Source organism: Triticum aestivum, chromosome 1A (genome assembly GCF_018294505.1).
Source record: "Triticum aestivum cultivar Chinese Spring chromosome 1A, IWGSC CS RefSeq v2.1, whole genome shotgun sequence".
Taxonomy (NCBI): Eukaryota; Viridiplantae; Streptophyta; class Magnoliopsida; order Poales; family Poaceae; genus Triticum; species Triticum aestivum.
Window position 1 is genome coordinate 489659013 of NC_057794.1, and position 27814 is coordinate 489686826.

Below are 27814 nucleotides of genomic sequence, written 5' to 3' on the forward strand. Positions count from 1 at the left end.
ACTTCTCCTATCAAAGCCGGCGACTTTAATCCATCTTATATGTTATGTCGTGCTAGTGATGGACATGTCTATGCCAAATTCATTGGTTCTCCTCATGAGTACATTGAATGGTCTATTTGGGTTCCAAAGACCCTTGTTACTAACATCAAAGGACCCATTACAAAATGGGTACCTAAAACCAAGCATTGATCTCTTGTAGGTGTTTGCTTCCGGTGGGGGATCATGGTTGCTCGATAGCGGAGCTACAAATCATATGACCGGAAGCAAGGACTTGGTGGTGGACGTGCACAAGATTCCATCTATGCCCACCAATGTCGAGTGGGGTGACGCCTCATCTTCTAAGGTATTGGGACTTGGCAAGGTAGTCATCTCTCATGATCTCACGATCGAGAAGGTCATGCTTGTTGAGTCCCTTGCATGCAATTTACTTTCCGTTCGTCAACTTGCAATCATGGGCTTTGCCACTTTCTTTGATATCGATACCGTGGCCCTCTTGTGGAGCAAGACTCTTAAAGTAGCCTTTGTTGGGCATGTCGAGAACGGTCTATATGTGATTAACTTTTCGGAACGACCCACTAAGACCGCGACATGCCTAATGGCTAAAGTTGATGTGGGGTGGCTTTGGCATCGCCGTCTAGCCCATGTCAATATGAGATCTTTGCAAAGTCTTCTCAAGGGGGACCATGTCCGTGGACTAACGAATGTTAGTTTTGCTAAAGATCGTGCTTGCAGTGCTTATATCGAAGGAAAGCTACATGAGAAGGCTCACCCTCCCACGACTATCATTTACTCAAAGAGGCCTTTGGAGCTCCTTCACTTGGATCTATTTGGGCCTCCATCCTTTGATAGTCTTGGGGGTAGGAAGTATTGCTTGGTGATTGTGGATGACTACTCAAGATACACTTGGGTGTATTTCTTCAAGAGGAAGAGTGAGACCCAACAAACCGTCATTGACTTTGCAAATGAAGCACAACGTCAACACAATGCAAAGATCTTGACAATAAGAAGTGACAACGGCACCGAGTTCAAGAACTACACCTTGGATGAGTTTCTTAGTGATGAGGGGATTAAGCATCAATATTCCGCACCTTACACCCCTCAACAAAACGATGTTGTGGAGAGGAAGAACCGGACGTTGATGGATGCGGCAAGGACCATGATGGCGGAGTTCAAGTCTCCATACAACTTTTGGGCCGAAGCCATCAACACCACATGTCATGCATCCAATCGGCTCTACCTCCGCAAGGGCTTGAACAAGACTCCATATGAGATACTCACCGGTAACAAGCCCAACCTCAAGTACTTTCGGGTGTTCGGGTGTAAGTGTTTCATTCTCAAGAAAGGTGTTCGGTTGTCTAAATTTGAGGCTAGAGCTTATGAGGGCATATTTGTTGGTTATGCTACAAACTCTCATGCTTACCGTGTCCTTAATAAATCTACGAGACTTATTGAGAAGACGTGTAACGTGGAGTTTGATGAGAATAACGGCTCCCAAGTGGAGCAAAGTGGCACTTGTGATGTAGGTGATGAAATTCCTCCTCAAGCCATAAGAAGAATGGGTGTTGGCTTTATCCTACCCATTGAGGAACCCCTTGTGGCCGAAGGAGAAGGACAATGCTCCACTCAAGTGGATCCATCACCAACCCAAGGCCCACACGCTTCCGAAGAACAACATAAAGGCCCTCATCCTCAAGAACAAGACCAAGGGCAAGATCATGCTCAAGACGGTGTTGACACACCAAGTGATGCCCAAGGTCAAGTTCTCTCCTCCGAGCAAGTTCAAGAACAAGAACAAGCTCAAGACGACGCTCAAGATGATCAAGTGACCACTCCTCGTCTCACCCCCGAGGAGGAATTGGAGCATCGTGCCGCCAAGGTTGCTTCCAAGCTCTCCACCAAGGATCATCTCATGATGAATGTGCTTGGAAGCTTAAGAAAGGAGGTAAGCACTCGTAGACAATTAGCAAACTATTGTGAGCATCACGCGTTTGTCTCTTGTGTCGAACCCCACAAGGTCTATGAGGCGCTCGAAGATCCGGATTGGCTCAATGCCATGCATGAAGAACTCAACAACTTCGAGCGCAACAAAGTGTGGAGATTGGTGCCAAGACCGATGGGGAACCACAATGTCATTGGAACCAAGTGGATATTTAAGAACAAGCAAGATGCCCATGGGATTATCATTCGCAACAAGGCTCGTTTGGTAGCACAAGGCTACTCCCAAGTCGAGGGTATCGACTACGGTGAAACCTTTGCTCTCGTTGCTCGTCTTGAATCCATTCGCATGTTGATTGCATATACTTCTCATCATAACTTTAAGTTACAACAAATGGATGTGAAGAGTGCTTTTCTTAATGGTCCTATTAATGAATTGGTTTATGTTAAGCAACCCCCCGGGTTCGAGGATCCCTACTTTCCCGATCATGTGTATCAACTCGATAAGGCACTCTATGGCCTTAAACAAGCCCCATGTGCGTGGTATGACCACCTTACCGAGTTGTTACAAGACCGTGGTTTTGAAGTTGGGCTAATCGACCCCACTCTTTTCACTAAGAAGGTCAAAGGGGAGTTGTTTGTGTGCCAATTATATGTTGATGATATTATCTTTGGTTCCCCTAACAAAGCTTTCAATGAGGAATTTGCCACTCTCATGACCTCAAAGTTCGAGATGTCTTCCATGGGAGAGTTGAAGTTCTTTCTAGGGTTCGAAGTGAAGCAAAGAAGAGAAGGAACCTTCATCAACCAAGCCAAATACACTCAAGACATGCTCAAGAGATTCAAGCTAAGTGATGTCAAGCTGGCTTCCACTCCAATGCCCACCAAGTGCCAACTTGACATAGATCCCAATGGCAAAGCGGCGGATCAAAAGTTATATTGTTCCATGATAGGCTCCTTGCTTTACCTTTGTGCATCTAGACCGGATATCATGTTGAGTGTGGGAATTTGTGCACGGTTTCAAGCCGCACCTAAGGAAAGTCACTATGTGGTGGTCAAACGAATCTTTCGATATTTGGCTCATACCCCAAACTTTGGCTTATGGTACCCAAGAGGAGCAAACTTCAAGCTTGTAGGGTATTCAGATTCCGATTGGGCGGGAGACAAAGTGGATAGGAAGTCCACTTCCGGAGGGTGCCAATTCCTTAGTTGCTCTTTGGTAAGTTGGTCTTCCAAAAAGAAAAGTTGTGTGTCTCTCTCGTCCATCGAAGCGGAGTATGTGGCGGCGGGTAGTTGTTGTGCACAACTCCTATGGATGAGGCAAACTTTAAAGGATTACGGTGTCATTTGTGACAAAGTACCTCTTTGGTGTGACAATGAAAGTGCCATCAAGATCTCTCTCAACCCGGTGCAACACTTCAAGACGAAGCATATTGAGATTCGGTATCACTTCATCCGGGATCACATTAGGCGAGGAGAGATCGAGCTCAACTATGTCAACACTCATGATAATCTTGCAGATATTTTCACGAATCCCTTGGATGAAGCAAGATTTCGCGAGTTAAGGCATGAGCTAAATATCATTGATTCGAGCAATGTTGCTTGAACCCTTGCACACCCCACCATACTCAACTTGTTGTCTTGTTTAGATGTAGGCATGGACATAGGGGGAGTGTTGTTCTCTCAATGAACTCTCCTTCCCCCCTTTATGCATAAATTGATCGAGTCTTTCACATTAGCCATGTTTGATGGTACTTGTGCTTCAAAGACGAGTTTTGGTCATGGGCCCAAGGATAATTCTTCGCGATGCCATACCAATTGACTCAAACATAGGTGGCTCCGGCCACCGCCCTCTCTTTGGAGAGGTGGTGTCTCGTGGTTGTTTCGTGTTGTCGTTTGCCTTTCTGCCTTCGTGTGTCGCGTGGTCTTGTGGTGTCGTGTTGCCTCGAAGTTTTCGTGCAAAGACCTCTTTTTCGTGTGCTTGAAACTTGCAACTTTTTGAGCCCACGGTACTACTGCGGCTTGCCCGCGGTACTACCGCGTTGAGAGGGCACGGTACTACCACGCCAGAGAGCGGTACTACTGCTCAGGTGCGGTACTTCCGCCGAGCGGTACTACCGCGATGATACACGGTACTACCGCGCCGTCGAGTGGGCGTGGGGGTTATGACTCGGGCAGGGGAGTTCCAACTCCCCATATCCATTCACTTGTCTCTCTCCCCACGTCTCTCTCTCTCTCTCTCTCTCTCTCTCTCTCTCTCTCTCGCTCAAGAACGGCGCCGGAGGTCCTCGCCGGATCTCCATCTCCGGCCACTCTCCTAGGATTCCGACCGGTGGGCTCGTTCCCCACCACTTCCTCTTGCCATGGAACAAGGTTTTTCCCCAAATCCCTCTCTTTCTTGGTTGTTCTCTCGCTTCTAGGTTTTTGGGGAGATGCATGTTGTTCTTGAGATTTTAGGCCAAATCTGTGCAAGAGTAGGATGTAGGAGAGTCGTGTTGCGTAGGAATCATACTTTATATGTTGTCCTGTGATAGATTTGTCCAACCGTAGTACCACCGTGGTTTCGCGGGCTTTCTCAGATTTGAACCGGTAACACATTTGTACGTACTTCCTCTCAAAGGGAAGGAACTTCGGTAACACATCCTCGTCTCCACCGGCTCCACTCTTGGTTATCTCGTGCCTTTACTTGTGCAAGCTAATTTGTGTTATATCTCTTGCTTGCTTGTGTTCCTATCCTTGTTGCATCATATAGGTTGCTCACCTAGTTGCATATCTAGACAACCTACTTTGATGCAAAGTTTAAATTGTTAAAGAAAAGCTAAAAAATGTTAGTTGCCTATTCACCCCCCCTCTAGTCAACCATATCGATCCTTTCAAGGTGGATGTGCAAGTTACAAATCCGAGTCCAGTTAACGCTTCTGATCAGGATATGCCAGACATGGTAAATGTTGCAGAGCAAGCAGAAGTTATAACCACACCTTATCAGAGAGACCCTGGTACATGTTGTCAAATTTGGGAGCTCCAACGGACAAGCAAGATGACGCTCGACATTTTTGTATATCTAAGGGAGCATATCGACCGGAGTTGGAAGCAGGGGAATACCCATTTGATGAAAAGTCTAAACACCGCCGGCGATTTCAGAAAGATTGGTACACAAATTTCTGGTGGCTTGAGTATTCAACACACACTGATAGCGCATATTATTTGTCGTGCTTTCTCTTCTCAAAAAACCTGTTGGGAGATGTGGGTCTGACACATTATCGGTCAAGGGTTTTAGAAACTAGAAAAATGTTAATGATGGAAAAGCGTGTGCTTTTTCAACTCATGTTGGGGGAGCAAAACACATATCATGTGGTAAATAAAAATATAGCCTCAAGTAAAGTTACCGATGGACGAAGACGAAAGAGGGGATGCCTTCTGGGGAATCCCCAAGATTAAGCTTTTGGCTGACCTTGAGTTTTACCTTGGGGTGCCTTGGGCATCTCCAAGCTTAGGCTCTTGCCACTCCTTATTCCAAAATCCATCAAATCTTTACCCAAAAACTTGAAAACTTCACAACACAAAACTCAACAGAAAATCTCATGAACTCCTTTAGTATAAGAAAACAAACCACCACTTCAAGGTACTGTAATGAACTCATTATTTATTTATATTGATATTAAATCTACTGTATTCCAACTTCTCTATGGTTCATACCCCTCGATACTAGCCATAGATTCATCAAAATAAGCAAACAACACACGAAAAACAAAATCTGTCAAAAACAGAACAGTCTGTAGTAATATGTAGGTTTCGAATACTTCTGTAACTCCAAAAAATCCTACCAAATTAACACGACCTAAATAATTTGTATATTGATCTACTACAATTGGAATCATTATTTTATCGCTTTGTGGTTAAAAATGAAAATTATTATCGTGAGCGCAAACTTTCTGTTTTTTTCAGCAAGATCAAATAACTATCATCCAAGAAGATCCTAAAGGCTTTACTTGGTACAAACACTAATTAAAACATAAAAACACAATCATAACAGTAGATAGATGATTTATTTATTACTAAACAGGAACAAAAAAGTAAGGAACAAAAATAAAATTGGGTTGCCTCCCAACAAGCGCTATCGTTTAACGCCCCTAGCTAGGTATAAAAGTAAGAATAGATCTAGGTATTATCATCTTTGGTTTACAATTCTTCAATAGAACACTTATAACCCTTGGGAGTTTCCTTCTTTTTATTAATGATCAAACTCCTAGGCAAGAAATCAAGAAATTCATTTGTAGCAAAAGGTTCCTTAATGATAGCGAAAAAGTTGGGGTGAACACTTATTGATTTGAGATCTGCATTTTCCTTACTAGAAGATTCACCTTTACTTTTAGGCACATAAAAATAGGGGGGTGCCACATTGAGTATATAGGTATCCCCCCGAAGAGCCCTATTCTTGACCGATCAATCATTTTAGTCGCCCACAAAACATATCCGGCAACCAACCATGATTTATGGCAATTGACGCTTGCTCCCTATCAAAACCGCTGAGCTAAATTAGGTCCCTTAACCATTGAATTGGATAATTATTGGTGTTTCAATTTTTGACTCATACAAGTGTAAGGATTTCAATAAAAAAATCATGGTCCATATATTGGTTGATCATTTTTTACAAGTATTACGCTTTTAACCGTTCATGCACAAGAAAGTAGAAACAAAAGAATATTTTATAATAAAGTAGAAATAAAAGAATATTTTATGAGCAGTTCACTATCTTTTAGTTGTAACATTAAAGTAGGTTTAAGTTGGTACTTACGTGACAAGAGAATTAAGGGTGAAACAATGTGCCTAGGTTTAATTTGAAAATGAGAAAGTTGTTGTTAAGACGAATCTTGATAGCATCACTTGACTATATCAATCATGCATGTGTAAGTGTTCTCTCGTTGCAATGGACATGTACATACTTGAGTTAGAGATGTGCAATTTTTTTCCGTTGCAATGCATGGGCATATTTACTAGTCCTACTCTTAACGATGAAACATGATTTTAGTCAAGTCGATTATAATATGACGCATGGGTGAATCTGTTGCCTTGTAACCATAAGGTCACGGGTTTGAGTCATGAAAACAACCTCTTGGTGAAATGCAGGGAAAGGTTGCATACAAAAGGCTCAAAGTGGTCGTACCCTTGTCCAGACCCTGCACATGCAGGAGCTACGTGCACCAAGCTGCATTTTTAACTATAATATGACAGAAGAACTCAATGGTAGAAAAAAGTAGGTATTTGTGACATGCAACAAGCTATGTGTGTTTTGCTATAGTCGCGTGCAAGTGACATGGTGTGGTGACTTTGTTTGTCAACCGTAAATGGTGCGTTCATGTTGAGTGTATTTTTGCGGTGCCACAAACACTAGTTTCCGTGTTGCTTGCATGTTGTGGTTTTTTTCCCAACAATTTGTTGCGATCAACAGACTTGTTGCATAGACATAATTTTTTGTTGCATATGTTGTTTTGAAATGTTCTTCGGTCGGGTGGGGGCAAGGGGCCGGTTATTTCGCCAACCACCTAACCAACAGAAAAGGATATATCTCTACTACTCGTTTGTTTTTCCTCCCATACAAATACCCAAATCAAATCAACCTCCTTCCTCGATTTTTACTCCGCACGACCCCCTCCCTCCTTGATTTTTTGTTGATTGTTTGGTACTCTCAACCGACGTTGCACAAAATTAAAACCAACATAAATAGAGTAACTTGGAATAATCTAAACCAATCAATACTTTTCAGAAATCATGTGTCGCATTAACACAATCAAATCAAATCTTCCCAAATTCACAACTAGATCCAAACTTTCCTTTTCTTCCCATACAATCACCCAAATCAAATCAAATCTTACCAAAATCTCAACCAAATTAAAACTTTCCTTGCATTCCCTACCCATGCTAAAATCAAATTAAATCTTATCAAAAATCTAGAATATGTGTTAGATACAGGGTCTGCCTAGGGCACATCTAGTTATCGCACATCTAAGTGACTTAATCAAAGCATAAAAGGAAGACAAAATATCCACACGAATCTCCGCGTAGGATTATGTATGGCGCCCGTTGAAACACACGGGGGAATTAGCTAGTAGCAGTAAGAAATAAGAAAAGAAACTCCCCGCAAAAAAAAGGAGAGATAAGAAAAACCAAAATGCAAATGCATGTAGGAGTAGATACCTATTTTGTTTTGTTTTGCGGGAATGCATCTACGTACATGACTGGATTGTGACGTGCCCTTTACATCTTGCCGTTCAAGAACGAGATAGATTTGGGGTTCTAGATTCCTGCCAGGAACCCAAACCCACCACAACTCTTCTTCAAATCAAATCAAATCAAACAACCGACATATCCAACACGGTAGGCTCCCGCCTTTGAATTGAATTCGCCATCAGATAAGATTACCCTTCTGGAAGGCAATTCGTTGCACGCACGAACGTCCCCGTACATCTCCTCCGCCTATAAAAGGTCTCGTACATCTCCACCCTCCCACGAGTCCACGACATCGAAAACCCAAAACCCAGAGCTAGCTAGCCGATCGATCTACGCGCCATGGAGACGTCGCTCCTCATCGCCGGCGCCCTCCTCCTCCTCTCCCTCGTCGCCCTGCTCCGCAACGCCGCCGCCCGACGCCGCCTCCCGCCGGGCCCGCCGGCGTTGCCGCTGTTCGGCAACCTGCTCTGGCTGCGCAACTCGGCGTCCGACGTGGAGCCCCTCCTCCTGGGCCTCTTCAAGCAGTACGGCCCCATCGTGGCGCTCCGGATCGGGTCGCGGCTGTCCGTCTTCGTGGCCGACCGGCACCTCGCGCACAAGGCCCTCGTGGGCGCCGGCGTGGCGCTGGCCGACCGCCCGCGCGCCGCCACCAGCTCGCTCCTCGGCGTCACGGACAACATCATCACCCGCGCCAACTACGGGCCCGTGTGGCGCCTCCTGCGCCGCAACCTCGTCTCCGAGACGCTCCACCCCAGCCGCGTCAAGCTGTTCGCGCCGGCGCGCGCCTGGGTGCGCCGCGTGCTCATGGAGAAGCTGCGGGAGGAGGACACGCCCGACGTCATGGAGGCGTTCCAGTACACCATGTTCTGCCTGCTCGTGCTCATGTGCTTCGGCGAGCGCCTGGACGAGCCCGCGGTGCGCGCCATCGAGGAGGCCGAGCGCGCCTGGCTGCTCTACATCTCCAGGAAGCTCACTGTCTTCTTCTTCGTCCCGGCCGTCACCAAGCACCTCTTCCGCGACCGCCTCCGCGTCGCGCACGCCCTGCGGATGCGCCAGAGGGAGCTCTTCGTGCCGCTCATCCATGCGCGGCGGGAGTACAAGCGGCTGGTCGGCGAGGGCCGGGCGCCGGCCAAGGAGACCACGTTCGAGCACTCGTACGTGGACACGCTGCTCGACGTCACGCTCCCCGAGGAGGGCAACCGCCCGCTCACCGACGACGAGATCGTGGCGCTCTGCTCCGAGTTCCTCAACGCCGGCACCGACACCACCTCCACGGGGCTGCAGTGGATCATGGCGGAGCTGGTCAAGAACCCGGCCGTGCAGGACAGGCTCTACGAGGAGATCAAGGCCACCTGCGGGGAGGACGGCGCGGAGGAGGTCTCGGAGGAGAAGATGGACGCGGCCACCATGCCGTACCTCAAGGCGGTGGTCCTGGAGGGCCTGCGCAAGCACCCGCCGGGGCACTTCGTGCTGCCGCACAAGGCGGCGCAGGACATGGACGTGGGCGGGTACCTGATCCCCAAGGGCACGACGGTGAACTTCATGGTGGCGGAGATGGGCCGGGACGAGGGGACGTGGGACAAGGCCATGGAGTTCGCGCCGGAGCGGTTCCTGGAGGCCGGCGACAAGCTGGCGGCGGTGGACCTGTACGGCAGCAAGGGGATCAAGATGATGCCGTTCGGCGTGGGGCGGAGGATCTGCGCGGGGCTGAGCATCGCCATGCTGCACCTCGAGTACTTCGTGGCCAACATGGTCAAGGAGTTCGAGTGGAAGGAGGTGGCCGGCCACGAGGTGGACTTGGCCGAGAAGCGCGAGTTCACCACCGTCATGGCCAACCCGCTGCGCCCGCGCCTTGTGCCCAGGAACTGAAAAAACAGTAGTCTATATTTCCTTTTAGCTTAATTTGCACGAGATGTTTTGCGTGTGTGATTAGATTATCATAATGAACATGTCTACTACCTAGTTTAAGATTTATTTCAGAGAGAAATGTTTAGAGCTAGCAAGGAACATTGTTGGAGTTTCAGTTTATAATGCAGTGTCTAGGTTTGCCAATTGTAATGTTTTTTGTTTCCTGATTCAGATTACAATGGTGACCTAAGTTACCCATGGGCAGCGGAGCATGATAATGATAATAATAATAACAAAAGCATTCATCAACACAAGATCTATGAATTAGGAAAAGATCCCATTCTGATCTCGGCAGGCTGGTTGGCCAGATTTGTATAACACTAGTTTTTAGGTTGTTTGTAATTTACCTCTGCATCATGACTTACTAACACAATTTTCACAGTAGGCAGATCACCTCCTGTTTTCTACTAAAAAATCATACATTTTTCCTCCTTCATCAAAAAGAAAATTTTCTGATGAATATTTCAGTCATCCAATCTAGAACACAAGCATATTCTAGCATGAGTTCTGCTTTATATTGGATATGGCAGATAACTGCAACAAAAAAGGTATGCTCTACATCAACACATACCGTGATAACCAATACTATCAAATCAACATGTATGCCAGTGAGAGGTCCGTTTTCTAGTTATGCAGAAGCATTTAATAAGACTCACAAGTTTCCCATCATCAGCATGCAAATATCCAATCAAGCATATCCCAGATTTGATGAATACACAGCGGAACATGTCAGAACAAAACACTTTGGGCAATAACATTTTTGCAAAGAACATAAGCATCATCTCTCTCTCTCTCGCAGCTCACAAGTAGCGTTGGATTTTCGAGAAAAGCTAATCTCCCATGCACCGGAGGTACCGTGCATGCATGCGCCGTTGGTTTGCTTGGAGATCGATGCCATGCATTTATACCGCTGGCAGTTAGTTAGTTATTTCTCTCATCACATGCAAGTACACTGTTTCACCTATGTTCCATCATCCCATGTTTTTCATTTTATTTCCAAGTTCAAATATAATTTGTCTTATGAACCAAAAGTACAATTTATGATCCGTTTTCATATTTGTGTTTTTGACGACGAGACCTTTGAAATGAGACCACTTTTGAATAAATTTCAATAAATTTTAAAATTTAAATTCTGAAACATAGTGAAACACTATAAGAGTACACATAACTATGCCATGTTTTGTTAAACACTAGATAAGGTCAAAGTTTTGTTGCAATAAAATATATTAATATTTACAAACTCTTAGATTACTAAGAATCAGTTTGATACACATTGGCACACAATGTATCATTATGAAATGCAACGGAACATGGGGAGCCATAGTGAAATAATAAGATAATAATTTTGTGAAATACATTATTAAAATTTTCACATGGAATTAATAAATATGTATGGAACAAGTTCGAAGCATGGTGATTTAGTTGTCAAAAATTAATTTCTAAAAATATATTCAATATTGGTCTTGTTTTAAAGACTTTGTAAAAAACTTAATTGTGCAAACAGAATGTAAAACAAACTTTTGTTTCAACATGCATTAGGCATCTATTTATTTAAATGAAACCTTGTCAGTACAGATTAACATGTGAATGTATGTTAGGTGAGAGAAAATAGAGGCCCCACACAGCAATAAAAAATGTGATGGATGCATGCACGGGAGGTCCCGTGCATGGTAGAAAATCCACTCTCTTGGATTTTCTGATAGGTGTGCAACTACAATTCTCCGAAATATGTAAGAACATATGTCCTTTCAAAAAGAATTGCATCAGCCGAAAGAACAACCCCAGAATGGTCCACAGAATTTCCCTAAAATAAGAGCTCTTGTCTCACAGGTCCCACCTTCAACTCTGTTGTTGGTCAAATTTAAGGAACCTGCAAGACAAAGTACTTCCTCTGTAAACTAATATAAGAGTGTTTAGATAACTAAAGTGGTGATCTAAACGCTCTTATATTAGTTTACGGAGGGAGTAGTAAATAGAAATAGGTTTAGTGATGACATACTTGGGGAACGCTTCTGTTGAAGGATTACTGGATAGCATTGCAATTTTGGTGATAAGTCAATATACTGCATGGTCACTTGGTAAGAAATAGCAAGCACCATGCTTCAGTTCAGTCATGATTTGTTGATAACATTTCAGCACATTATTAATGAAAGACAAATCCTTATCGTGGTGAAGAAGCATGCATCTTTTAGCTTTCCCCTAATTTTATGTCTGGGATAAGTCAGACCGGGTAATATGTAGTAGTTCAGACAAGGCAATACTACCCTGTGTAGCAGTCCAGCACTGAAGACAAAACCAGCGATTATAAGAGCCAAAAAGATGTAGAAGCCAAATAGGTCAACATGGTACTGGTTCGTTGACTGGTCGCAACATATTCAAGCATCATATGTGCAGCATGATTGGAGAGAAGGAAGTGTCCTGTCATGCAATCATCCACGATTTGTACATACAATCCTGACAAGTTCGATTTAAGGATAACAATGATGGAGTATAACTATTGAACAATTAAGATGACCAGTTCAACATACAGATTTGGAAACATGAACGATGCTTTCTTGTTTCTGCAAGTAACACATTTTACGGGCAGTGTAGGAGAAATGCAGAATCATGCCACAAGAAAGAACAATATATGAAAAAAAAATCAAACGAAACAGGAAAGGTACCCAAACAAGAAAAGAGTTACTTAAGAGAGGGAGTACCGGAGATAAGTTAGTTGTCACGTTTCAGTTTGTCTAGCATTTGTCTACGCGAACCAGCATGTCTGCCAAACTCTTCCTTTTGCAATCGGCCTTGTTGCTTGAAAGGGTTCCTTCAGTTAATAGATACAAGAACTTGAATAAAAATGACACGCAGCAACAAGAGCAATATATGTGCATCCTTACATCAAGCCTTCAATGGAAAACAACATATAGGCATTTAACAGGACAATTCTGTATCTATATGCTGACATTAATTAGATCGGCAAAATATATTTTAGTAACATCATAGACAATCTGATAACCAATGCAATCAATGAAATACATCAGATTCTCTAGCAATGCCAGATTCCACCTTTGATATTGTAAAAAGGTTAAAAAAAACAATGCTAACAATGGCCAATTTATAATTCAGAAAAGTACTCCCTCCGTTCGGAATTATTTGTCTCGGATATGGATGTATCTAGAATCAAAATACGTCTAGATACATCTATTTCTGCGACAAGTAATTCCGAACGGAGGGAGTATGAGCCTATGTGCAATTATTATACCCCAATGTGTAAGATATCATCACACCCTTCAGAAACTTCAATACAAATGCAACTGGTGTATGTTAACAAACTAAATCCTGTGAAATCTAACAAACTGGTTATAGGACAGTAAAATTTGGATTGAATGATTGAGTACCAAGTGTATGAATCTTATATTTACCTGCAGAAGGGATATGGCTTGTGGCAAGCCATGTTGGGAGCACGCACGGAACAAGAAGACTACAGTGGAGCAACTTCTGAAAGGCGAATTCCTTGGCCAGGTAACCCCTCCAAATCTCCTCCCCCTCAGCCAGGTCCATGGCAATAACAGCACTACCATGTTGGAGGTACACAAGGTCGGCATTGAATGGATCTATGGCAGCAATTTGAACATAGCAAGGGTCGTGCCGACCTGTAATTTCAACTCCCTGATCCAGCGCCCAGCTGTAGGTCTCGTCATCCAGCGAAAAGGAAAGGATCACGCACCACTTGTCGTGCTTGTGTCCATGGGACACTTGGACGTAGCGCAGCTTCCCGTCGCTGACCCCCATGCGCCGGTACCTGCTCAGCGTCGGGGAATCAGAAACACCCGTCGCTGACCCCCATGCGCCGGTACCTGCTCAGCGTCGGGGAATCAGAAACAGGCAGCACGCTGGAGCGCGGCAGCTCGGCGAAGCGGCGCTCCGGCCGGTCGCTGAAGGGGTCGACGGAGCAGGCGCCCCAGGCCACGTCCACCCACCACAGCCGGTCGCCGAACGCCAGCACCTCATGGTTGATCAGCATGCTCCGCGCAGTGTCCATCTCGGCCACCCCGACCAGCGGCCGCTCGTCCCACTCCCCTGTCTCGGACAGAAACCGGCGCACGACCCTGCGGCACTCCCCTCCCCCGCGACTGCTTTTGCTGAGCTGAGCGACGGCGTACCTGTCAGGCGGGCCGTGTGAGCCTTGAGATTGGGTGAGCAGGCCGAAAGAGGTACTTCCCATTTTGGGGACATCCATGCCCGGGGCCGGGAGGCGGACCAGCTGCCCGCTGAGAGGGTTGCAGACGAAGAGCTCGCCCTCCGGTTCCACGCCGCCGCGGGCCGCGGCGAACTCGTGTGGCCACAAGGGGCGGTGGCGGGCGTCGATGAAGTCGAGGAGGAGGAGGCCGTCGCAGCTGGCGCCGCGGACGATGCCCACGAGGGAACCCATGTCGTCGCCGTGGGGGGCGACGAGGCGAGCGGGGACGGAGAGGTGGGAGACGCAGGGGGTGCTGTTGAGGTCGACGAGCGCGCGCGCGCTCTGCGACGGCGCCCCTGACGCGTCCAGCGCCGCCTGGCTGTTCACCATGGCCCAGGGAGGGCGTGGGACCGCCGTGCAGAGGTAGCGGCGGAGGGGAGCCGCGGCGGCGACGGCGGCGACGAGGCGCTGGAGCAGGAGCGGCATTTTGCTTCTGGAGGAGCCGGTGACGCTGTGTGTGGCAGGCTGGCGGTACGATCTACGGTGGAATGGAGGGCTTTGTGGTTCTGCCCTTGAGTCACCTGGGGATGGAAAAGAAGGGGGTTTGGTGCACATGGTCTCGGTCCATACGGCTCTGACAGCTTTAGGCGAAAGGAGGGGTCTTGGAGTCAGCTCGAATCGTCTCGTGGAGGAGAGGACAGGATGGGTGAGCCTATACCTGGCCAAAACTCGGGCCGGGCCGGGCCTAGCCAAGCCCAAGTCAAAAAACCTAGGCCTGAGCCCGGCCCGGTCATCGGGCTTGGTTTTTAGGCCCGAGCCTAGCCCAAACACATAAAAGGCCGAGTAAAAAAACCCAGGCTCAAGCCCGGCTTGGTTTTTAGGCCCGAGCCTGGCCCGAACACATAAAATCCCGACGGGCCTCGGGCCAGGCCTCTTCAGGAAATTGCAAAAATGAAGGGCCCAGGCCCGGCCTTCGGGCTCAAAATCTAGGCCCAAGCTTGGCCCGGGAGCAGCGTCGGGCGGGGCCGGGCTTCCCATGGCCGGGACTAGGTGAGCCGGTGAAGTTCGAGCTCTTAAGTTTTCTTTAAAAAAAGTATTCCCTCCGTTCCTAAATATAAATCTTTCTAGATATTTTAAATTGACTACAACATACGGATGTATGTAGCGATATTTTAGAGTGTAGATTCACTCATTTTGCTTAGTATATAATCACTTGTTGGAATTTCTAGAAAGACTTATATTTAAAAACGGAGGAAATACATCTAGGTATACCATGGCTTTATAAAAGATAGAATGCCAATTATAAAAAAAACTAGCACTCACTACGAATAATAAAATGTAGTACGCACATCAATCAAGTAAGATCAAAGACGAACACCACTGAAAAGCAAACTACAACACAAAAGCGTCTATTCTAGCTAATACACAACACCGCATCACGACCGACGCCGGTCATCTTCAAAGACCACCAAATTCCGCAGAACTTCTCTTGACGATGCACCATCCACTTTGAGCACCTAAGAGAAAAATGGCAAGTGTATGGCAAGACCCGATCCAATCCAAAGAAAACACCGTCTTGGGCACACCGGCGGCGGGCGTACATGGCACCACCGAGGATCAAGAAAGGACATCGGCGAGCATCGGAGAACAACAACAAGGAAGTAGTCATGTCTCCAAACACCATGCTCTCAACAGAGGAATAACGTTAAGGACGCCGCCATCATCTCGATCCACCACCGAATCGAGGCTTTCACCTTGAGACAGCCACCAACCCAAGAGAGCGAGGGGAATGACGAACACGCTTCGACGATGCCTCCAAGGAGGGGAATGACAACCACAGGTGCCACCGCCGCGGGCCGGGCGATGTCCGTGCAAGATTTTCAACCACGCTTCGCACCTCATCACACCTCCAGGGACTTGGCGACACCATCCAAGTAGCCTCACATCATCGCCACTGTAACACCTAGTTGACTTAGCCGCAAAGCCGAGGGTTGGAGACCGGCCACACGCGCAACAGGGGGGGACGTGGCCACAGCACCATCTCCCGCCCTGCATGGAGAACCGCAGCCACCCGCTCCTCCGGCAATGTGCAGGACCGCCCGCGACGACCATCTCCCACTCCACGGGACAGCTTTGTGATGGCTAGACATGCCTCACCACGAAGAACACACATATTGACACCATCCGGAGAGCACCGCCACTCGCCACACTACGGAGGGGTGATCGGTCGCTTGCTGCTCGCTAGGACCCCAGTCTGGCCAAGCCATCTCAGCGCCGTCACCCACGTGATCTTGAGCTCATGCCGCCTCCTCCACCATCGACGTGCTACTGCACCGCCGCCGGTCCCCGCCAGACCTGCCGCTCCACCACGCCTCCAGTCAAGCTCAAGTTGCTGCCCTCACGCCTGGCCAGCTTGGATCTAACTCGGCCCTCATAGAGAAGACGAAAGGAGAAAGGTGAGTTCGAATTTAGAAATCCAAAATCATCACCACCCATGCTTTTTCCTCAACAAAACTATTCTTTTTTTTAGTGTACTCAACAAAACTACTCTCTTTCAGAGTCAAAATGTTGTAACCTGGCCCATCTGCGAGTACAAAGTAGCCCATGGGCCGTATACAGTCTTGTCTAAATAAAGCGGTGATTTTTAAATTTTTGCTAGTAGCATAGCAGTATTAGAGGCAATAGCAATTATACAATGTGAGTTGTTCATACAACAGTATCTACTTTTTTCGTTTCTTGTTCTTGGTTCCTTTGAGTAACTCCCCCCTCCCCCACCTAAATCAGACAGTGATATAAGGATGCGTTTGATTACTCACATTGATTTTGGGCACTTTGCATATGTGGCCCAGTTGACCCCTGTTTGAGGGTATGCAGACTCTGGACCACGTTCTGCATATTATTTGGTACCTTGCACTCGCACCACTAAGCATGGGTGACCGCGGGACTTGCTACCACTCCGCCCAAGTCATGTTAGTGATAAGTTGTAGGTGCGCGTTGTACTTGAGGCGATTCAAGCCAATTTTCGTTGAGTTTTCTTTTCTTTTTGGGGGGTTTGGTTTTCTTATTTCTTCTCATTTTTTCATACTTTTTTGCACTTTGTTTCTTCATTTTTTTTCATTTCTTTTTCTTTTCTTTTCTTTATTTTTTGGTTTTCTTTGTTCTTTTGGTTAGTATTTTATATTTCTTGTATACGTCAATAACATTTTTCTAATACACATCTAACATTTTTTAGTACTTGTTCAACATATTTCAAATACTTTTTCAACATTTTTATATACCGGATCAATATTTTTTTTCAAATACTTATGCAACATTTTCCAAATACTTATTCAACATTTTTATATACATGATCAACATTATTTCAAATACTTATTCAACATTTTTTCAAATACTTGTTCAATATTTTTCAAATACTTGTTCAACATTCTTATATACATGATCAATATTTTTTCAAATAGTTGTTCAACATTTTTTTAGATACTTGTTCAACATCTTTTAAATATTTGTTTAACATTTTTCAAATGCATGATTAATATTTTTCTAAATATTATGTAAGTTATATTTTTTAATATTTTTTTGACTATTTGAAAGTGTAAACAAAATAAAAAATGGAATCAAAAAACGAAATAAAAATGTGAAAAAAAAATAGAAAAGAAAACGAGGCAGTGTAGTACCCGCGAACCTGGGCGGTTCATAAGGTCACGCGCTTTAGCGAGTCAGAAGCCTCGACTTGCTGAACGCGAGACATAGCGATGCCCCTGTTTCAGGGTCAAAATGTTGTACACCTGGGGCATCTGCGAGTACAAAGTAGCCCATGGGTTGTATACAGTCCTGCCTAAATTATCTGTCAATCCTGATAAAACGAACCGGATAATGGGCCCGTCGGATAGAACCGCACGATAAATAGTACAAGACACAAAACACAAGACTTGTCGAGAAAATAAGTTACAAAAAAAAACACCCCAGAAATTAAACATGACTTAAACCTTGGTGCGAGGATCTTCAATTTTTTGCTGGTAGCAGCAGTATTTGAGGCAATCGCGATTATACAATGTGAGTTGTTCATACAGCAGTATCTACGTTTTTCGTTTCCTAGTGTCAGTTCCTTTGAGTCACTTTATTTTTCCTAAATCAGATTACAACAATGACCTAAGCATGCTTTTGGTTATTCACACGGAATTTGGGCACTTTGCATATGTGACCCAGTTGACCCTGTTTGAGGGTATGCAGGCTCTGGGCCACATTCTGCATATTATTTGGTACCACTGAGGATTTTCAAATATTTGCTAGTAGCCTAGCAGTATCAGAGGCAACAGCGATTATGCAATATGAGTTTCATACAGGACTATCTAGACTTTCGTTTCCTATTCTCAGCTCCTAGTCCACCGCCCCAAGTTGTTGTGTCCGACGAGGCCTTCCAGATCGTCGAGGAGGAAAACGATCACCTTAAAAAGGCCACGGAGTTATCGGAGCTCACCTAGCTCTCCAAATGGGAGGGCCTGGCGACGTAGCTAGTCTTATCGGCCGCAGCCGATGTCCCCATCCCCGAGTCAGGGGAGTTGGAGGTGGATAAGTAGGAGGAGGAGCCGGCCATGCCATTTGAGGCATTGGTGGGGCAATCTTAGTCGTGGACAACCATGGTGCCCTGCATGCTGGAATTGGTGTCGGCTCTGGCCAGTTGGGTGGGCGCGGAGCCGTGGTCACCGCAGCAACAACACGTGGTGTAGACACAACTGGAGCCGCAACAACCTGTGGTGCGGATGCAATTGGAGCCACAACAGGTACCACCTACTGCACCACCGCACGAGCCGACACCACTTGTCCCGTGGTCGTTCCCATGGTAGCCTCCACCCTTCGTCGACCTCACCGCGGGCGACAACAACAGCGATGTTCTATTTAGTCCAAGTTATTTATGTCCTTTTATTAGTTTAAGTTAATGTATGGCCTGGACTTTTGGTGGCAACATGAAATATTTTCAATTTCAATTTGCTGAAATGTGTCGGCTGCATTGGGGCACATATATGGGTCTACGAACAAGAACGGACGCCGGTATCCGTCTGGCCGACCCAAACGAACAGAAAATTGTGTCCATTTGGATAGGTGCATTGGAGTTGGCCTAACAACCTGCATAGCACTCCCTCTATCAGTGTACAGAGTATCACTAAAGTCTTCCACGATATTCTAGCTGCCCACAAAATCCTTGACCGCCCACACGCCTCAGTTCCCAACGACGGCCAGTGCAGCTGATAGAACAGTGCGAGAACCCCATCATGCCCATCCAGAACGTGTACCATTAACCAGAATACAAAAGTTATTCAATGGATTATACGTCAATAATAGGTTTGGAAAGCAAATTGCAGTACTAGGAATGATGGCCTAAACTCCGGTCAATAGCACCAAACTAACATTTAGACCAGGAAAAATCGCGCGTGTTCCTGTGGAAAGAGTATTTTTGAGGCCATTGTATTCTAGATTAAAGAGAGCGCAGCAAAACAATCCGATCAAACACATCCTTTGATCTCAGAGATGAGTAACGCGAACCGATGAAGCAAATAACATTCTGCAGAGAAGATAAAGCATCGTGCCTTGCAAGTAACAGTGCATTTGTTAGACTGTTCCATCTAAATTGCCGATGGAATGCAGCCATTCTATTTAACTGGTGCGCCAAGAGCATGGTTCAGAGAGCGCGTCAGCAAACGAAGCATGCCAAGGTTGTCCCAGAATTTCCCCAAAATGAGAGTTCATGTCTTCCGGTACCACCAGCAGCTCAGTTGTCGGTCCATTGTAAGGAATCTGCAAGGCAAAAGAGTAGACAGTAAAACAGAAATACCAGGATATTCTCTTGGACACCTTTCTCCAAAAAACATGGTATACTCATACCAGAATACAACACTGTATGCCTGTTTTTGCAAATCTCAAACACAGCAAGGTTACTTCGTAAGAGATACTAGCAAGAAACATACTTCAGCTCAGCCTTGATTTGGTAATAACATATCAGGATTAGTGACTAGTAAAAGAAAAGGCTGATCAAGGTGAAAAGGCAGGACAACTTGTAGCCTTTTCCTCATATTAGTTATGTCTGGGTATTGGGTTAAGTCAGAGGCCGAGGGACTTTCCCCTCTTTTCGATAAAAAATGGGTCAAGTCAGACCAGCCTGGTACTAGAGTACGTAGCTCAGACAATGCTCCCGTACAAAAGCATGCTTCCACCCCCAGCCCCCCTAAAATGCAGTACATTTGAGAAAAAAAAATATTCAAGGGTTAATTTGATAAATGCCACTCCAAACCAAGACACCATCATTATCTCGTAGGCATATGTGACTGAACATGATTCAACAAAAGAAGTTTCAATTAAGGATAACAATAGTATTGTAGTATAAGGATCGGACAATTAAGACAAGCAATTTCACATAGTGACTTGGGGTGTGTTTCATCTGAGGCCAAGCCAAACCCTCCAAAAATGGTTGCCCATGTTTTGACCAATGTTGGCAAGAAAAATGAACTAGAGTTGGCGTTGCCAGAGTGTATATGCATACCAAAATATTGGCAATAATCCAACCAAGAGCCAAAATTTTAGCTATGACAAAAAAATTGATACAGTTAGTTTTGGTTACCATCCAAACATGCCCTCGGAAACATGATCAAACTACTTGCTCCTACAAGTAAGAAGTAACACATTGCAAGTATATGAGATACGCGGAACGAACACGAGAAAGGAAAATATAAGACTAAATATCGAATGAAAATAATAAGTGGTACCCAAACAAGAAAGAATTATTAAGATGAGTTACCAAAGATAAGTTAGCTGGCATCAATTTCTCCGGTCTTTGTCAACACGAACCAGTATGTCTGCCAAAGTCTTGCTTGTGCAATTGGTTGTCTTGCTCGAAAGTGTTCCTTCAGCTATATCCATAGATACAAGAACTTAAACACAAATGTATATGTTTCTTCATCACAGCAAGATTTGGATCAGAAAATACTGCTAGGCATTTAACATGACAGTTGCACAGATATATGTTAGACATTAAATAGAGAAGAAAAACATATTTACTCTACGTGATATATCACATGTCCAGTGCAATCAACAAAATACACCAGATTCTCTAGTAATACATAATTCCGCTTGCGGAATTTAAGTTCAGGATAGACCACTTCTAATCATGGCCAGTTTAGTTCTGAAACGTATGAGCCTATATGAAATGATTAAGTCTACACAACATTTGAGATATCAGCCACCAAATCACCCCCTTCAGAAACTTCAATACAGATACAATTCAGGTCAATTAACAAACATATCCATGCTGTGTACAAAGGTTCCAAGCACATGAATTGGAAAATATGTTCGACTAAAACCTGTGCACCCTAACAATTAAAGTGCAATAAGCTTCAAAGCTTCAATATGCAAATGAATCAAACATGCATGTCAAAGGAGCACATATATATACCTGCGCTGGGGAGCCATGGTGGGAGTACTAGGGGCACAAAGCCGTGGTACAGAGATTTGATGTCGCGTGGAAAAGCACTCCTCCCAATCCTTTCCCCCTCAGCCAAGTCGAGGGCACTAATAATTTCACCATGTTGGAAGTACAATATGTTGGCATTGAATGGATCAATTGCAGAAATCCACGGCAGTTGGTCCAACCGTGGTGTAGACTTGTCAGGCAACACCAGGTGCATTCTCATCTCATGTGTTAGCTTCCAGGAGGATCCCTCATCGTCGAGCGAGAAGGAGTAGAGCATAAACGGCTCTTTGATGGTCAATTCGACATAGCGCAGTTTCCCCTCGCTGACACCCAAGAGCCGGTACAGTTCTGGCTGCACCTCCATGTCGAAGTTGGGCAGCGGGCGCGGCAGCGCGACGAAGCCGTGCTCCGGCCGGTCACTGAATGGGTCGACAGAGAAGACGCCAAAGTAAGGCTCGAGCCACCACAGCCGGTCCCCGAACGCCACCACCTCGTGGAGGGGCATGGCGCGCCAACCCGGGGCCTCGGCCGGGACGAACAGCGGCGGCTCGTCCCACTCCCCTGTTTCGGACAGAAATCGGCGCACGACCCTTTGGCCGTCCCTTTCCCGGAGGCAGAGTTGGGCGACCACGAACCTGTCAGGCGGGCCGTGGGAGGCGTCGGATTGGGTGAGCAGGCCGAAGGGCATGGTTATCTTCTCGGCGTCCATGTTGGGGAGCGGGAGGCGGAACAGCTCGCCGCTGAGGGGGTTGCAGACGAAGCGCCTGACGCCCGGTTCGTAGGCGGCGGCAAAAGCGGCCACTGCGGGCAGGCTGTCGCCGTAGTCGCGGTCACCGCGGAGGGTGCCGGCGAAGTCGAGGAGGAGGAGGCCGTCACAGCTGGCGGCCTGGATGCTTACGGCGGCCAAGTCCATGCCGTCGGCCAGGTGGGCGGGGACGGAGAGCTGGGAGACGCGGGGGGGCTGGTGGAGGTCCAAGGACGGGCGCGCGCCCGGCGACGGCGCGCCCAGCGGCGCCATCCTGTAGGTGAGGGCCCAGGGAGGGTGCGAGCGCGAGGCCGCCGTGCAGAGGGAGCGTCGGAGGGGCGCCGCGACGGCGCCGGCGACGCGTCGGAGCATTTTGCTTCTGGGGGCGGAGACTGGAGTGGAGAGGGGGGAGGGTTTTGCGCGGCCGCGAGCGATCAGTCTGTGGTGCCGTGGTGGAGAGAGACGGTACGGGGAAGGGAAAGAAGGAAGGGGGGTTTGGTTGGTGCACATGGACTCGGTCCAGCCGGCTCTGGCACGAGGAGGGGTCCCTCCCTGGTCTCGCAGAGAAGACGACAGCGAGAAAGGAGAGTTCGAATTTCCAAATCCAAATAATACATAGTACTCCGCGCCTACCTCGCGGCTCTAAGGACAACTCCACCGCGCTACCCTATCCTGTCCGGCCTCGTTCATTTGAGGTAAAACAGACGAATAGCGTGGCCCAGTGCGCGGCCTCAAATGGACAAATGTCCGGATTTCGTCCGTTTTCGACCCATTCCGGCCCAAACTTGTGCTCGGTTTGGGGTGAAACGGACACGCGCAGACGGTCTGGACGCACGCCCTTGTCCCCCCTCCCCCCGTGGCCCGCCTGTCGGGGACAGTAGCAGTCCCTCCGCTCCCAACGCTTTCACCCTCTCTCTCCCGCCCCGCCCCGTCTCCGCCGCCGCCGCTATTCTCCGGTCGCCTCCTCATCGCCCAGCCTCCGGCCATCCCTACCAAACCACTTCTCGACATGGCCGCCACCAAGCCCGTGCTTTGGCCGTCGATCGGAGGTTTGGCCATCGCGGTCTTTGCCGGCCGCAGAGGGGACAGGACCGTCGGCGACGCACCACGGCGGCCTCGGCAGCTTCCGACGAGAGCTCCAGAGCGGCCAGTAGCCGGCCGACAACCACCCCTGTTGCGTCAAGGTGATCATCGCGGCCTCTTCGCCACCACGACCGCAAGGTGTTCGGCATTTTGCCCACAAAGGTATGGACAGTGGAGACGAGTTTTTCTTCCATCACTTCCTTTGTTCATCGGACGATTCGTGGTCGGATGATGAAGATCTTGTGGTGGCTGCACTGGTCGTTCACGACCGCATTCAACGGCAGCTTCCTCGGTACAGGTGGGTCAGTCCCTGGCTGTGCTCCCAACCTGAACCGCAACAGGGAGAGAGGCCACGCCCTGCTCTATGCTGATTACTTTGCCAACACCCCGCTCTTCAAGCCGAATAAATTTCGTCGCTGTTTTCGAATGGCAAGGCTTGTGTTCAATCGTATTCGAGAGGGAGTGGTTGCTCATGACCCATACTTCGAGTGCAAGATGGATGCCCTTGGCAAGTTTGGATTATCCTCTTACCAGAAATGCACAACGGCCATCCGCATGCTTGCATATGGATTCCAGGCGATCTGGTGGATGATTATGTGCGTATGAGTGAGACAACATGTCTGATGTCAATGTACAAGTTTTGCCAGGCTATGATCGAGGTGTTTGACCCAGAGTACTTGAGGCAGCCAACTGCCGCTGATACAGAGAGATTGTTGGCGACCAACGCAGCTAGAGGCTTTCCAGGCATGCTTGGCAGCATAGATTGTATGCACTGGGAATGGAAGAACTGTCCGTTTGCTTGGCAGGGCCAGTACAAGGGGCATGTCAATGGGTGCACTGTCATATTAGAAGCGGTGGCATCGCATGATCTTTGGATATGACATTCTTTGTTCGGCATGGCAGGTTCTCACAATGATATCAACGTGCTGCAGCGTTCTCCAGTCTTCACGAGGCTTGCAGAAGGCCACTTCCCACCTATCAACTTTGAGATCAACGGCCACCATTACAACAAGGGATACTATCTAGCAGATGGTATATATCCTCAGTGGTCAACTTTTGTGAAGACAATCTCGAAACCCTAAGGTGAGAAGAGAAAGAGATTTGCCCAAATGCAACAGAGTGTTAAAAAGGATGTGGAACATGCTTTTGGTGTGTTTCAATCCCGGTGGGGTATCGTTTGAAACCCTGCACTGTCATGGGATGAAAGGAAGCTTTGAGAGGTGATGACTGCTTGTGTGATCATGCACAACATGATCGTCGAGGACGAGCGTGATGAGAGTATCTTCGACCAAGGATTTGATCATCAAGGTGAAAATATTGAGCCCCTACACCAAGACCCGGACACATTTGAACAGTTTGCCCAATTCCACCGCGAGATGTGTGATTGGAACACTCATTTGAATCTTCAAAATGACTTGGTTGAGCACGTGTGGGATCACATTGGCAACCAATAGATGTATTGGTCCATTTTATGTTCAGTTAAGACAATTTCGATTTGGTTGTAAAACTATTTTATTAAAGACAATTTCAATTGGGTTGTAAAACTATTATTATTTTCAGACAAACATTTGGGTTGGAAAACTAGTTTTGATGAAAATTTGGGCATTTTTGGCCCTGACGGACAGGATGGGGCAAATGGATGCAGCCGCGCGCTGGGCGCATGGCCACCACATCCCAGGACACGCCCGGACACGACCCCATTGCCCTACCCAAACGGACAAAAACCGGACAAAACAGACGTCCGTTTGGGGCCGCGCGGTGGAGTTGGCCTAAATCTCTCCTCAGAGAGCGAGAGCCCCTTCCCTCCCCTCACGCCGGCTGCCACTCCGCCACCGGCGTCCACCCCCTCCCCGTCGGCGACCTCTTTGGTCCCGGCATCCCCCTCCCGGCGGATCTCTCCCCTCCTCCCATGGCATCTGGATCTCATAGTCCCCCGTCGGTCTTGTCGGCATTCCCGAGGGAGCGGCCTATCGTCTCGGGGCTGGGGCTTTTGGGGTCGCCAGGCTCGGCGCGCTCCTCCTCGGCCACTGGTGGTCAGGCGGCCGGCCCCACGCCGGCGCAAGCGGAGGGCTGGTGCCAGTCGGGCCCCTCCCACAATGCCATGTGGAGGCGTCATCGTGCTCTCAGGAGGCAGCACATGGATGGCGATGGCTCCGGCCGCGCTGCGTCGCCATCCTCCTCGAAGCGGTGATACGTCTCCAACGTATCTATAATTTTTGATTGCTCCATGCTATATTATTTATTGTTTTGAATGTTTATGGGCTTTATTATACACTTTTATATAATTTTTGGGACTAACCTATTAACCCAGAGCCCAGTGCCAGTTTTTGTTTTTACCCTGTTTTAGGGTTTCGAAGAAAAGGAAAATCAAACGGAGTCCAATTGACCTGAAACTTCACGGAACTCTTTTTTGGAAGGAAAGAAGCTCAGAAGACTTGGAGTGCATGTCAGGGGCTCTACGAGGAGGCCACGAGGCAGGGGGCACGCCCACCCCCTGGGCGCGCCCTCCACCCTCATGAGCCCCTCGTGGCCCCCCTGACGTACTTCTTCCGCCTATATATCTCCATATACCCTAAAAACATCCGAGAGCGCAATAGATCGGGAGTTCCGCCGCCAGAAGCCTCTGTAGCCACCGAAAGCCAATCTAGACCCGTTCCGGCACCCTGCCGGAGGGGGCAATCCCTCTCCGGTGGCCATCTTCATCATCACGGTGCTCTCCATGACGAGGAGGGAGTAGTTCTCCCTCGGGGCTGAGGGTATGTACCAGTAGCTATGTGTTTGATCTCTCTCTCTCTCGTGTTCTTGATTTGGCACGATCTTGATGTATCGCGAGCTTTGCTATTATAGTTGGATCTTATGTTTCTCCTCCCCCTCTTCTCTCTTGTAATGAATCGAGTTTCCCCTTTGAAGTAATTTTATCGGATTGAGTCTTTAAAGATTTGAGAACACTTGATGTATGTCTTGCCGTGGATATCTGCGGTGACAATGGGATATCACGTGATTCACTTAATGTATGTTTGGTGATCAACTTGTGGGTTCCGCCCATGAACCTATGCATAGGGGTTGGCACACGTTTTCGTCGTGATTCTCCGGTAGAACTTTGGGGCACTCTTTGAGGTCCTTTGTGTTGGTTGAATAGATGAATCTGAGATTGTGTGATGCATATAGTATAATCATACCCACAGATACTTGATGTGACATTGGAGTATCTAGGTGACATTAGGGTTTTGATTGATTTGTGTCTTAAGGTGTTATTCTAGTACGAACTCTAGGGCTGTTTGTGACACTTATAGGAATAACCCAACGAATTTATTGGAAAGAATAACTTTGAGGTGGTTTCGTACCCTACCATAATCTCTTCGTTCGTTCTCCGCTATTAGTGACTTTGGAGTGACTCTTTGTTGCATGTTGAGGGATAGTTATGTGATCCAATTATGTTAGTATTGTTGAGAGGACTTGCACTAGTGAAAGTATGAACCCTAGGCCTTATTTCCACACATTGCAATACCGTTTACACTCACTTTTATCATTAGTTACCTTGCTGTTTTTATAATTTCAGATTACAAAAACTATTATCTACCATCCATATACCACTTGTATCACCATCTCTTCGCCGAACTAGTGCACCTATACAATTTACCATTGTATTGGGTGTGTTGGGGACACAAGAGACTCTTTGTTATTTGGTTGCAGGGTTGCTTGAGAGAGACCATCTTCATCCTACGCCTCCTATGGATTGATAAACCTTAGGTCATTCACTTGAGGGAAATTTGCTACTGTCCTACAAGCCTCTGCACTTGGAGGCCCAACAACGTCTACAAGAAGAAGGTTGTGTAGTAGACATCAAGCTCTTTTCTGGCGCCGTTGCCGGGGAGGTTAGCGCTTGAAGGTATATCTTTAGATCTTGCAATCGAGTCTTTTAGTTTCTTGTTTTATCACTAATTTAGTTTATAAAAGAAAACTATAAAAAAATGGAATTGAGTTTGTCTCATACGCTTCACCTTTTTAATATCTTTCGTGAGTATGATGGAAAGGATAATTGTGCTCAAGTGCTAGAAGAAGAAATCTATAAAATGTTTGGCACTAAATATTTGAATGATGAGCATGATTGCGATGTTGTTAGTATGAATTCCTTGAATATCCATGATGCTAATGATATGCAAAGCCACAAGCTTGGGGAAGCTATGTTTGATGAAGATGATATTTTTTATCCCCCAAGTTTTGATGAGCAAATTTATTATGATGAAAGCATGCCTCCTATCTATGATGATTATTGTGATGACATGTA

General features: G+C 47.0%; 3 protein-coding genes across 3 annotated transcripts; 1 reads left to right on the top strand and 2 right to left on the bottom strand.

Moving 5' to 3' along the window:
- The first annotated feature begins 8391 nt into the window (after positions 1-8391).
- On the top strand, positions 8392-10265 carry LOC123154839 (cytochrome P450 89A2-like). The gene has a single exon (XM_044573489.1). It carries the CDS (start codon positions 8503-8505, stop codon positions 10030-10032), a length of 1530 nt encoding a protein of 509 aa, XP_044429424.1. The 5' UTR covers positions 8392-8502; the 3' UTR covers positions 10033-10265.
- A 2538-nt stretch (positions 10266-12803) lies between these two features.
- On the bottom strand, positions 12804-14736 carry LOC123154943 (uncharacterized). Its single transcript, XM_044573564.1, has 3 exons — positions 13914-14736; positions 13479-13858; positions 12804-12880 (listed from the first exon to the last, which is right to left on the bottom strand). Exons 1-3 carry the CDS (start codon positions 14720-14722, stop codon positions 12804-12806), a joined length of 1266 nt encoding a protein of 421 aa, XP_044429499.1. The 5' UTR covers positions 14723-14736.
- Positions 14737-19780: 5044 nt separating this feature from the next.
- On the bottom strand, positions 19781-22956 carry LOC123155053 (uncharacterized). The gene is made up of 3 exons (XM_044573614.1): positions 21681-22956; positions 21027-21138; positions 19781-20029 (listed from the first exon to the last, which is right to left on the bottom strand). The coding sequence occupies exons 1-2, from the start codon at positions 22951-22953 to the stop codon at positions 21047-21049; spliced, it is 1365 nt and encodes a 454-aa protein (XP_044429549.1). The 5' UTR covers positions 22954-22956; the 3' UTR covers positions 19781-20029; positions 21027-21046.
- Positions 22957-27814: the final 4858 nt, after the last annotated feature.